This window comes from Coccinella septempunctata, chromosome 6 (genome assembly GCF_907165205.1).
Source record: "Coccinella septempunctata chromosome 6, icCocSept1.1, whole genome shotgun sequence".
NCBI classification, from domain to species: Eukaryota; Metazoa; Arthropoda; class Insecta; order Coleoptera; family Coccinellidae; genus Coccinella; species Coccinella septempunctata.
In genome coordinates this window covers 25052421-25065573 of record NC_058194.1, presented here as the reverse complement: position 1 = coordinate 25065573, position 13153 = coordinate 25052421, and the positions used below count along the sequence as shown (strand labels likewise).

The 13153-nt window shown below is 37.7% G+C and overlaps 3 protein-coding genes across 6 annotated transcripts; 1 reads left to right on the top strand and 2 right to left on the bottom strand.

Moving 5' to 3' along the window:
- The first annotated feature begins 265 nt into the window (after window positions 1–265).
- Window positions 266–5019, top strand: LOC123315439 (angiotensin-converting enzyme-like). The gene is made up of 9 exons (XM_044901128.1): window positions 266–547; window positions 785–979; window positions 1049–1210; window positions 1334–1442; window positions 1530–1673; window positions 1894–2362; window positions 2602–3069; window positions 3184–3324; window positions 4676–5019. Exons 1-9 carry the CDS (start codon window positions 533–535, stop codon window positions 4830–4832), a joined length of 1860 nt encoding a protein of 619 aa, XP_044757063.1. The 5' UTR covers window positions 266–532; the 3' UTR covers window positions 4833–5019.
- On the bottom strand, window positions 5011–9755 carry LOC123315440 (dynein regulatory complex subunit 2-like). Of its 4 annotated transcripts, none has more exons than XM_044901129.1 (3): window positions 9244–9755; window positions 8235–9004; window positions 5011–5311 (listed from the first exon to the last, which is right to left on the bottom strand). In XM_044901129.1, the coding sequence occupies exons 1-3, from the start codon at window positions 9616–9618 to the stop codon at window positions 5092–5094; spliced, it is 1365 nt and encodes a 454-aa protein (XP_044757064.1). In that variant the 5' UTR covers window positions 9619–9755; the 3' UTR covers window positions 5011–5091. The 4 variants fall into 4 exon arrangements, with proteins under 4 accessions (XP_044757064.1, XP_044757065.1, XP_044757066.1 ...); XM_044901130.1 differs by lacking the exons at window positions 8235–9004; window positions 9244–9755 and adding exons at window positions 5468–6225; window positions 6391–6819; XM_044901131.1 differs by having other exon boundaries at window positions 5254–5311; window positions 8239–9004.
- A 210-nt stretch (window positions 9756–9965) lies between these two features.
- On the bottom strand, window positions 9966–11992 carry LOC123316008 (dynein regulatory complex subunit 2-like). The gene is made up of 3 exons (XM_044901917.1): window positions 11540–11992; window positions 10401–11140; window positions 9966–10258 (listed from the first exon to the last, which is right to left on the bottom strand). The coding sequence occupies exons 1-3, from the start codon at window positions 11990–11992 to the stop codon at window positions 10063–10065; spliced, it is 1389 nt and encodes a 462-aa protein (XP_044757852.1). The 3' UTR covers window positions 9966–10062.
- Window positions 11993–13153: the final 1161 nt, after the last annotated feature.

Sequence of the window (13153 nt, the reverse complement as noted above, 5' to 3'; positions counted from 1 at the left end):
GTCCTAAAATAATAGAAGCAAGCTGGATTTTATATTTCGCTGGTGAAATTGGCTGAGGCTTTCTCAATAATATCGTGATTGTAGATCAGTTCTAATTCTACATAAACTTCTCATTGCACTATTCCTTTCAAAACTTCTCTACGAAGATTCATTTGGAACCTGAAGCACAGGTAATATCAACTTGAAATTTGATCCTTCGGAATCACTATAGCCATCGCAATCAACATCGAAAGTGAATGAACTTATTTTTCGAGAAATCAAGTCATTCCAGTTTTACTTGACAAACGCATTTGACAAGACTTTGCGAATACTCTGCTATCGGAAGTTTATCCTCTGATATTCAATTAAATCTACGAAATACAGTAATCAGTTGTCTGTTATTAACTAGATCCTTAAGCCAGCGACCACAAATTGTGTAATTATGTTTACATAAAACCCAACCGAATCAGTAGAGTGAGTTGATAGTAGAAAATTAATACACACCACACTTTCTTCATTGATTTATTGTGATGAACGCTTGAAAAGGCTTCAAATGGCACACTCTAGTGTAAGTACTATCACATTTCTTATTGATTTTTTCTAAAAGCTTTCAATATTCCAATCCATTGCAATATTCCCACTAGGAAGGACTAAAACGAGAAAGCGATGGAGAAAAAATTGATTCTTCACATTGAGAAGCGCCCAAAAATAATTTTTTTTCAAAAATGTATTATTGGTCTTTTAGTGTTTCACGTGGATTAAGAGGAGAATTTTTTTTTAAACAACTTGTGATGTTTTTTTTCAGTTGATTTACATATACGTGCTAGTGTCTTCCCTACAGTACTTAACAGTAAGTTCAATCAAGTTGTCCGAGTCAGAGTTGAAAAATTTTTTCGATAACGAATACGACCAAAATGAAACACACTGGTGTACAAAACTTCAAGAAGCGAATTGGGATTTTGAGTCAGATTTAGAGAACAGTGACGCCGAGGAAGCCTTGGTGGGTATACCTTCAAAATTATAACCGAAAATAAAAATCTGTAATGGGGGATTATTTTTCGTGTTATAGGTGAATGTGATTCTGCAAGCTGCGGAATATAACAAACGAATATGGGGGATGTACTTCAAGGACATCTCCGTAGATGACTATAAAGATCCGGATTTGAAGAGGAAAATAATGTTGGCTAAAATGTTGGGGAAATCAGTCCTGGATAATGAAAAGCTTGCTGAGGTAGGAAGTAATAAGAATAAGTATAATTTCCTCTACTCTTCCCTTTGTGATTATCATTCCTAGAGAAAAAATATCTATATTGAAATTATGACTTCTTGTGCATTTCCTGAAAACTTTTTTCAGCTAACCAATATAACCAATAGCATGATGGAAATATACAGCACCGGTAAAATATGTCCATATAGAAATCAAAATTGTGACCTTTCTACCGAAGGTTTGAACCTAGATCCAGGTAAGTTAGTATCTATTGATCATAATTAGTCGGCAATGAATACAAGCATAAGAAATCAGCCTCAGATGTTGTTTTTCTCTATTTTAGGAATTAATTGGTTATTTTCCTCTTCGAGAGATTACAAAGAACTGTCATATGCTTGGAAGTCTTGGAGAGATCAAACTGGTGCCAAGATGCGAGATCTTTTCGAAAGATATGTGAATTTATCCAACGAGGCTTCTGTTCTCAACGGTAACTTGTGTTTTTTCGTAGTATTTTTAGGTATTAGACTTGTGGTATAAAAACATAAGCAAATTAACTCATTTACTGCTAAAAGCTAAAATCAGTATAAGTAGGTATTTTCCTCTTTATGCATACATCCAAATTTATCCAGAAGATGTTGAACTTCACAAATATTCCAAATATTTATATGATCTTTTATATTTTCAGCATATTCTTTATCTTATTTCAGGATACAACGATAACAGCGAAGAATGGTTGGTACTCTTCGAATCGCCAGACTTCATCAAGCTGATCGACGACTTGTGGCTGCAAGTCGAACCTCTCTATGCCGAGCTGCACAAATATGTTGCGCACAAATTGAAGGTCCGATACGGGGACGCCTTGGACGTTTCAGACGGACTCCTTCCCGCCCACGTATTGGGCAACATGTGGGCGCAGGAATGGACCAACATCGAGGATATCGTCAAGCCTTTTCCTGACGCGAAGGCTCATAATGTGACAGACGCACTTAGGAGGAAAGGCTTCACGGCAGTGAAGATGTTCGAGACCTCGGACGATTTTTACAAGTCCCTAGGTCTTTTGCCGAACGATATGAGTTACGACACTGACAAAGGCGCCATCATTGAGAGGCCTAAAGATGGCAGGCAGATTGTGTGCCATGCCAGCGCTTGGGATTTCTGCGACAGGAAGAATTTCAGGTGAGTTCATCTCATGCATTCATAATTGAAACTTATGAATAGATTCACTCGTTTGGGTATTTATATGTATCAGAGTTGTGCCTAATCATTGTGCTTAGTCTTTGGCATAACACATGAAGTGGTGAATAGACATTTGGCCGCTCTTGATCCTAACTACAAAAAAGCTCAAATAATGAAAAACACCTCTGCAGATTAGTTGGAAAAATGCACTTGTGTCATCGAATAAACTTCCATTCCAGAATAAAGATGTGCACAAATCTGAACGCCGAAGACTTCATCACCATCCACCACGAGATGGGACACATCCAGTACTTCCAACTGTACAAAGACCAACCTGTGATTTATCGCGAGGGGGCAAATCCTGGTTTCCACGAGGCTATCGGAGATACCATCGCGCTTTCGGTGGACACTCCCAAACACCTCCATAAAATTGGCCTGATCGACGAATACAAGGACGATTACGAAACGTCCATAAACGCCCTTATGTCGATCGCCCTGTCTAAAGTGGCCTTTCTACCGTACGGTTTGCTGCTGGATAAGTGGCGTTGGGACGTTTTCAAAGGAAAGGTTTCTATGGATAACTGGAACTCGCATTATTGGAAGTACCGTAAGCAGTATCAAAGGATGAAGCCGCCAGTTGAGAGGTCCGAGGAGGACTTTGATCCTGGCGCGAAGTTCCACGTTGCTGGGGATGTACAATATATCTCGTGAGTTATAAGTTTCTGCATATCCTTTATTGCCCTATTTAATTACGGAAACTTCATGATGTTCCCTTGACTTACTGTCATGGATACCAATTTCAAATATTTCCCACATTTCAGGTACTTTGTAGCACATATTACCCAATTCCAGTTCTTCAAGAGTTTGTGTATAGCTGCTGGCGAATATGATCCGAAGATAAAAGACAAAGACCTGCACAAATGCGACTTCTACCAATCGAAAGCAGCTGGAGATAGGCTAAGGTAATTAAATCATCAAATTGCTGCGAAGTTGTTTATTATGTATCAAATAGAAACATTTTTTCGTCGATCTCACATACCTTTATGGGAGTAAATACTTACTTGTTTGCTGGCCCTGGTTACGCCGCGGTAGTTGCCCGTTCCTTCAGCCCTGGAGTAGTGTTATATCCATATCGCCATCGCTATCTATTCTTGATTATTATGAACAATAATATTCAAACCACGTTCTTAATTCACTCTAGCGGATTTCGTGAAGAATTAATCTGACAGCAGCAATTGTCATCATCATCATTGCTGCATCCCGTTACCGGGAATAAATCTACAAAAATAATAAAAAAAACGGTGCGAACTGACTTATACTTTCTTAGGGCTAATTGCGACTGTGTGCCCTTCTGTGACTGAAGAGACCCAACCGCGATCTTCAGATCCTTCCACACTCCGGGCATGGATCGTCACCAACCGGATCTGGTCGCCGCTGTATCCTTCCAGAGTCTCCATTATAACTGTGTACCAAAGACCTCCACGGTGACCTGTCTAACGCTAGTTGTGCCCAGTTATGATTAGCATTAACTGATTTTAGGGATTGATGAGGGATATCCTTAAAACGCTTTTACTGGCCACCTGGTTTCCGGGCTCCCTCAGTGAATTGGCCATACAGAGCTATTTTGGGGAGTACTGTGTCTGGCATCCTCAGAAGGTGGCCGCTCCATCTGAGTCGAGCCCTCGTTACTTGAGTCTCAATTGCTGTACAACTTGCGCGTTGCAAGACTTCTGCATTCGAAACTTTGTGGAACCATCTGATGTGCATTATTTGTCTTAGATGACGTTGTTGCGTTTGTTCAAGCTGTTTAATATGTCGCCTTTAGGGTGTGCAGCTTTCGCTTCCGTAAAGAAGCGTTGGGAGGACCACTGCTTTGTAAACAGTTGCCTTGGTCGTGATTTTGAAACACTCTGTCCTTTAGCTTCCAGAATGCCCGTGATGCCGAATTGATACGGTTGTGTATTTCCGTGTCTAGGTTAGCCCTGGTATTTAGCAGCAAATGACAGATATTTACCATAGGCACTTATTTTCATTAAACCGTGGATTCACAAAAATGACTCAATCGCCACTCTTGTACCCTGCCGTATCATAGTGACGACAGCGGACGAAAAAAGTTTAAGGATGAAAAATGTCTGCGAACGAAAAACATTTGTCATCAAAAATGGTCGACTAGTCGTTCAGAAATTACTAAAATGTCATTTTTTGTTGAGGTCGACGTATACATTCTTATTTTGGTGAAACCCGTATTTGATTCTTATGAATCGATAACAACAATGTGAATGAAAATTGACCTGAACATTCTTCTTTTCGCAGAGCTGGATTGTCCCTAGGTACCAGCAAGCATTGGAGTGTTGCCATGAAAGCGATAACTGGTCAAGAGAAAATGGATGCAGGTCCACTTTTAGAGTATTTTGAACCTCTGTACCAATATTTGAAAACTTATAATCAAGCACACAATTCAACGAATTGATTCCTATTTACAGCTTTATATGTATTTATAGTTTTTTATTTTTTGAACTTTTATATTCAGGTTATACCTATAATATTAAATACGAATAACCATATTTTTTTCAATTTTGATTCTAGTGAATTAGGCAATAGAAAACTAGGGAATTTCACTTTTGTGGATGAAATAAAATAAAGGTCTGTTTACTTTCTATACGATTTTATTTCCTTTCATTTTTCACATAGACATCCAACACCTATTCTTTACGGTTTACCTAAATCTATCAAACACTGGGCATATTTTTACCGACTGCCCCTCGTTTTCCATTTTGTGCCTTTTGTTTTTGGACCATTTCTCTACCTTCCGTGTAGGGAATTTTTCCCGCTCTCTGAGGAATATGCGGCAGCGGTGGACAATCCAAACATTTGCAGAAGGAATGGATTTGTTTTCTTATCTTGTTGTTCTCATTCTCGAGGTATTTTCGTTCTTCGTTCAATGTGTGTCTGTAGGAAATTGAAACATTAAAAAATATGCGAGAAAAAAATTAGCAAGTCGCTTCTTGAAATAGAATTCCCTATTTGTTTTTCTCGGCGGGTCCGAATATTTTCCCACATTTTCATTTCAAAGTTGCTGTTCTGAAATAACTACAGCTATTCTACCTATAAGCTTCAGCGTTAGCCATTCTTTGCCAGAACAACCTCAATTCCGGTATTGTGTAATTATGACCCCCATCCGAGCCACAGAAACGAACAGGATATGGTAAAATTTTTCCTTGGGATGTCTCGTATCTTCGGCCCCCCTTCAGCACCATCATCATGCGCTCCCCTTTCTTCAGCCTGTCGTTTAAGTAGTCGAAAGCCTTCCCGAACTCCACCGTTATCAGGGTGCGTTTCAGGTAGTCATTATCCTTGTCTTGCATCAGCTTATTCCTCAGGGCGAACTGTAGCTCGAGCAAAGACTCCTTCTCCTGTTGGAGGTACTTGAGTTTCTTCCCTATGCTACCCACCAGTTCCTTGAATTTGGACGCAAGACGTTTGGCGACCACCTGTAACTTCATCAGCTTCTTCAGTTCCTTCTGTACGGTTCTGGTCGTAGCGTCATCGATTTCTTTTATGACGTCGTGATGCTTCTTGTTCTCTTGTATGCGCTGCCAGTAATCGTCTTCTGCGAGTCTGATCTTATCCCACAGCTCCTCCAGCTTGAGCTCCAGTATGAAGGATAGCTGCTGGATCTCCTGAACGTGTTTGGAACTTTCTTCGTTCAAACGAGCGAATGATTCGGTCTTGCACATTTTATCCCAGCGTTTGCTCAGAACCTCCAGTCCGAACTTCATCACTTTCATGTAGTTTTCGGATTGGTAAGCTTGGCCCATTTGATTTTCCCAGTCTTCGAGCGATTTTTGAATCAAATTCATCAACTAAAAGGAAATTCTGGATGAATTCTGCCCGTGATAGAAAAAGGAGGAGTTTTGTATAAAAAAAGCAGAGATAGTCAGTGTAAATAAGAACAAAAGACCTGAAGATATATCGACGAATATTATAAAAAGTTATTAATTGGAATTATGACGTTAACTCTCGCTCACATATTCATTGTTCTCGTGGTGAATCTCTTGGAGAGCTTGGGCGAATCCGATCATCAATTTTTGTATATGATCCTGGTGGTTCTGGAGATTCAGGTTGTAGATGTCCTCATGGTACCGCACCTCATCCATACAGTAGGAAATCACGAAGTCCTTGGTATCTACTACTTTTTCGAAGTAATGCCAACAATTGATCAGTTCTTCGCGCAGCTTGGGTAGAGTTATATTGACACATATTTGCTTCCATTCCTTCTCCGCCCTCGTTAAGTTGTATTTACTATAATTTACTTCTCTTCTCAATTCAGCCAGCTTGATCTGTTTCGCGATGTTTGCCTTGTTAGCGGCCCTGTTCTTCGACATATTCGAATCGTGCACATTACCTATTTGACCTTAGAAATTCACGACCGCGTCCGTTGGAAAAAAATTCGATACGAGCAGCACATACACTTGCTGAAATGACCTATCTTAATGACAATTATCTGACATATCAGCCGACTCATTCGTTCCAAAAATGGGCCAAAGAAGCTTACCATGGTAATGACATTATAAATCGTAATTTTAGAAATTTCTGGTCTTCTTTGTTTCTTATTACCATTTATGAGTGAAGGGACAAACTTATAAGATTGTGTACCGTCTTTTCGATTAGTTTAACAATTAATTCCTGTTGAGTTTGATGTGACCAGAGCGTTTGAATCGACAGGAAAAATTAACGAATTCAGGAGAGTAAAAGCGCGTTTTTTAATGGCCATTTTACTTTCTAGTGTCCTATACATGTGTTTCACTTTGTGCATGTGTAATTTTTTTTCTCGATACGTGGGATATTAGATATGTCATGAAACAAGGTTGTTTACAAATCAAACGGCAACACGGATCTCATTCGTTTATTTTGTTGTTTCATAGGATGACTTGGGACAATGCCGAATAGATACAAGCGGCGCATTGGCAGCAGGAAATATGCCAATTTTTCGCAGGATATTATTTATATTTACATTATTTCCACAAAGAAATCACCAAAGAATGAAAGAAATCAAAGTTCCTTTGTTTTGTTTAGTTTTTTTACATTTGTGTTGCAATATATTTACTTTCGCTGTAATAAGGGTTTATCATTTAATTTCCTTACCGAATTTCGACTATATAATCACAAATTCTAATTTTTCAAAACTATACACCGTCCCAAGTCGCCTATTTCATTTGAGAGTTGCGACATCAATGGATTTTAACTTGTGTCCCAAGCTTCCTGAACCGATGGTTGACTTGGGACAAGTATATTTTATTTTTTTCAAAATTTATATCCGAATTCTGAAGAGATGAAATTCCGAGATTTATTAGAAGAGTTGCTCTTTTAGAATATGTATCACATTTTGATATACGATGATTTTTCTGAGAGATACTCGTGTCTAAAGTTGTCCCGAAAAAGATGAGGTCAATTGAAAAATCGTCAAGACAGAACGGTTGCACAGAGCTCCATGAAGTTTATGGAATTCATTACTAGAAGAGCTGCTCTTTCAGAATATGTATAACATTTAGATCTGCGATGATTTTTCTGGGATATACGCGTGTCGAAAATAGACCTTAAAATTCTTAAAAAGATGGGGGTCAAAAAACACTGGATAAAATCAATATTTCTTATTCTTGTTTTTATAGAAAAGCTCTTAACTAGATGGTAGCAATCACTTATGTAACAATTCATCAAAGCATTATCATATTTGCCAGTCAAAAGCCTTCAACAATCTATAAAGACTGCGTTGAGCTTGCTGCGCAGTGATACATCAAGTATGACTTATTGTCCTTTGAGACGGATTGTACAAGTACCTATACAGTAGCAGTATTAAAAGAATTATTCTCACCTACTAGCATCAACTGCTGCCAGCCTATTCCAGAAAAGGCTCAGTTCTTTGCTTATGTCTATATGCCTTGGATCCTGATGTTTATCTTCAGGTACTACCTCTTCCGGGTATGGCATCATTTTTTCTTCTTCTGTCTCGTACCTTCGGCAAGCACCCAAACATTTCATTAGAATCTTTCCCTTCCTCGCTATTTCCTCAAGTTGCCTGAAGTTATCGTTGAAACTGACTGTCAAAACTTTCCTTTTCTTCATGTCGTTCCTCTTGTCATAGAACAGATTCTCACGAAATATCAAGAAGCACTCGTGCAAGGAATCCCTCTCTTTCGAGAGCTCTTCCAATTTCTGTTCGTTCGTACTGAACAGTTCTTTGTATTTTCGGAGCAGAACGTGGATGAGCTTTTCGAGCTTCTTATTTTTCCTGTGGTTGGAATCTATGTCTTTCTGGAAAGCTTCGTAGCGTTCCATCGATTCAGCACCCATCTTCTGTAGTTTTTTGATTGAAGCGAAATAGTCGTAAGTAAACTGTTTGGTCTTCCAGTGTAGACTTTCGAACTTATCCGATAGGGTGAAAGTGATGTCGCCAAGTAAAACCTTATATTTGGTGGTTTTCTCGTTGATTATGGAGAAGTTTTTGGTGACCGTTTCGTATTCTTCACGTTTTTTGATACAGCTCATTTGGTATTTCATCGTCTCTAAGTACTCTTCGTTCGTGATCGCTCTTACCCTGTTCTCATTGTAATCTTTGACCCAGAGATCTATGAGTTTGTTCACCTGAAAGTTAAGATTTCTACATAATTTTTTTTCTGGGAAATTTTTGGTATTTGAAAAAAAAAGTATGGGATCTGTCTGGATAGATCTCTATTAACCCCTTTGACCATGCAGCACCATTGCTCAATAATTCTGAGGCCCTTCTGCATTTGGATTCCTCTAGTAGATATATTGGTGAGAATTTCCATTAAATGCCTAACAATTTTCTTCTTTTCTTTTACCAGATCGATCGAAAACTTTACCTGAGTTCCAAGCTCATTGTAAATCCATTTGTGGCCCCTATAGAAGAAAGTTATCAAGTATTCCACCAAATCGTTGTGATTTGTCAGGGACATCCAATGGCGAACGTTTTGCTCGTCGAGCCAATCCAAAAACATGGAAATTACCACTTCCTTATAATCAACAACTTTTTCGAAATGATGCCAGAATGCCAGAACTTCTCTCCTGAGGTGCTCGCAACCGATTTCTTTCAACATTTTCGACCATTTTTTCGTGAACTTGGCTAGATTGGCCTTCCCATAGTCTCGTTCTCTGGCCAAAAAGTCTCTTCTTACTTGAAATTCCTTCTCCTGTTTTATCCTCCTCGCCTGCTCTTTACTCACTTTACCCCTTATCATTTCGTTTTATTCTCCAATTATCGAGATGAAAAATCGAAAAATAATAGAAAAAAATCAGTACTGAGGGTGAGAAATATACAAAAAATAACGCAATTAAAAAAAATCATACACAATACTTCGGACAAGAAGTCACTTTGACTTTGAAAGTTCTTTTTTGATTAAGTAGACATATGTTTCGATTACTATGCTCAAGAAGGCTCATGGAAAGAAGAAGAGGAAAATAAGAACGATGATATTTTCAACGAATATTGATTGAAATGAGAAATAATAAAAAAATCAAACGAACCCAATCAATCTTTAGCATAATAAGTATGAATTTCTCTCCTAATGCAAACTCAAATTGTGTGTTAATCGAATTTTATTGCATAAATTAATGAGTATACGTTAAATTCATGGTATAAATCTTAAACTAAATCTATAAATAAATTGGGGTCTAATAGAGAATCAACTCCTTCTTGCTCTGCTCATCATTTCATATTTCTTCATCAACGTGAAACCATCTGTGAAAGGAATAGGTCCTTCGCGTGTACATATTGGTGGCAGTTTTGGGCAGCTCAAACAAGAACACATATCTTCAATTTTTTTTCGGATAGAATCATTTTCTCTCCGAAGAAATTTCCTTTCTTCGACAAGAGCCGTTCTGGAAAATGAAATCAGACGAATTGATTTCAGAGGACATAATAAGGCTAATATTCAATAATGAATAAATCGAGGAAACAATAAACCATCTCTGAAATTTTCGCTGTTTTGACAGAATAAAATTCGATTCACCTAATCCTCACCTTGAGATGTTAGCTTTTCCAATTCTTTGCCAAAACAGGAACATTTTATCGTCTGTCATACTGTCTGAAACCTGGCGAAAAATCGGATAAGGTTTAGCCTTCTCATCCAACGTTTCAAGGTTCCTAGTAGATCGCAAAAGAGTGAGAATATTTTCTCCACGTTTTAAGAAGCCATTTATGCTGTCAAAAGCTTCATAGAATTGATATATGAAAAATTCTTGTTTTGCTTTGTCGAGTTTTAAATCGTCAGCCAGTTTAAGTTTGAGTATGAGAAATGCTCTTTGAAAGAATTTCTTATCTCCCTCTAGATTCCGCAATTCGTTATGATGAAGGTCTTCTTCCTTCTTCTTAAGTTTCCTTATGACCACGTTCAGGTGCTGAAGCTTTTTCATGCCAGATGAAAGAATTTCTTGAGCTTTATCGTCAGCGATTTTGAAAGAATCGTAATCCTCCCTACGTTGCTTAGTTTTTTTCAAAAATGCCTCAATAACGTCGTTCGTGTTTCTCAGCATGTATTCCAACATGAATGTTAGTCTCTCTGTCATTTCTAGAATTGCTCCATGTTTGTCATAATTCACGAGTTCCACTTTGGAACAGAGATCAGCTCTCAGACTTCTCTCTCTTTCTTTATCTTCCAATTCCATGCCAAACAGTATCGTCTTCAAGTGGTAGATACTTTGACCGCAGACTTGATGTATATTGTCCAGAAATACGTTGTGCTGATCTCTCAGTGATTGCAACTGTAAATAGAAGATGTTGAAATCAGAGCTACTTTACTTCATGAGAACAATTCATTTGTATGAGAACAATAATGAACCCTTAGGAATATCACGAAAACTGATGAATCAATGTTGAGCTGAAGTTCCAATTGTCTCGTTTTGCTGTACCAGCTCAAGTATCTACCTAATGAAACTGTTCAAAGTCGAAAAGAATCTGTTGAACATATGAGAGAATTTTGGAAAGTCCAGAACAATAAGATCTGGAACATATTCATTTGAAGCACATCTGGTGTTTGTGGTTCTATTCCTCATCGTTACTTGACTGCATACTGCATATTTTGAAGTTTATGTGGCTGGTAAAAAGCAAAATGGTCGGGGATAAGTGACTTATTTCTGTTGAAGATAGAATGATAATCTTACATCAGACATAAAATCACAATGGAACTGCTGTAACTGTTCATTGAGCAAAAGGATTATCCTCTCGACTGTTGTTACATGCATCCTTATGTCCATCAAATATTGATCATCAGCCTGCCGAATTTCATCCAAAAGACATGAAATAACGAAATCTTTCGCGTCTATCAGACGTTCGAAGGACTGCCAAATGTACTCCAATCCTTCCTTTTTTTGGGGCAAAGAGACCTCAGTGATCATTTTTCTCCAGCTCTTTTCGTGCTTCCTGTAGGTTGTACGTCCGTATTCAATTTCCCTCGCCAAATGTGCCTTCAGAAGTGAGCGCTTCTGCTCCAATATTTTCTCTTTTTGTAATAGTTTTTTCTGCTTCAGCTTTTGCGCTTTTGTTAATTTCTTCGCTGTTTTATTTTCATCCTCAGCTGGTTGTTTTTCTTGTGATTGTTTTCGTAAAAACATCATTTTTTCGGTTTTTCCACAGTCAGAACTTAAACACGGGAATACTGATGACGGGTGTCATATAAAGTAATTCACTCTTACTATTCTTGTTTTTCTTTAGAGAAAATCAGAGATTGATATGTATACGCAATTTGATGGTCGACCCATGGTCTTCCGCAGCAAAGTTTGCTTCAGTCTCATGAAAAAAGTTTTTTTTGGATCTATATGGATATATCCTGTTATTCTTTGTTATCCGATAAGCATTTCCATTTTCGCAGAAATGATTTACACAGCCACGTGAATGATCAAAGTTAGAAATAATTCGAAAATTATGTCTTAATTTTTTCTTTCCTTGAATCCACTGTTGTAATCATAAAATAAGTGCTTCCTGCAGTTATTAAATAATTGTTCGTTTCAACAGAAACCATGAGAAACGTATGCATCTCGTTAAACGAGATAAAATACCAGATAATAGGAAGGAAAGATGATTTATGGAATAAGTTGTAAACCCGAGGTTTTTGATGGAATAGATACCTATGGATAAACTCCTTGACTTCAATTTTAGGTGAGTATGAGTAAATAGTCAGAGCCTCAACCGCTGATCTAAGCTTTTGAGGTAAAAAAGTGTGGATATACCCTGATTTCCTGATATAAAATTCAAATACCTCTGCTTGATAAATAATAATTGTGCTAGACTGATGAGGTAGAGTGAGCTACATGAATTTATAATTCTAGAGCACTGAAAACTTCGAATTTCATCAGTCCAGCACGAACAAAAATATATTTTGTATAGACAACAGTTAAATCTTGAGAAACTGTAGTTGCTTGATAATCGATTGATCAACAATATATTTTTTTTTATCTTCATTAATTTTCGAAAAAAAACTCAAACGACTATTAAATGACGGAATTTTCAATTCGTTTTTTGAAAATGAATAGTGAAAATTCATTTCAGAGAGGTTCATGATTTTATTTTCTAGTACGACTGCTGAATTTTATCGCGAGAAATAATGTACCAAAATAGATGATTCACCTAGAGATGTTGAAATATATATAATATCTAATGGAATAAAAAAATCCTTCAATCCGAATCTACCAGTGGGCTTGCAGTTCTTACGTTTCTCGCATTTCTCGATTGTTAATCTTTATCGATTTCTTTATCGCACCGCAAGAACAATATAGAAT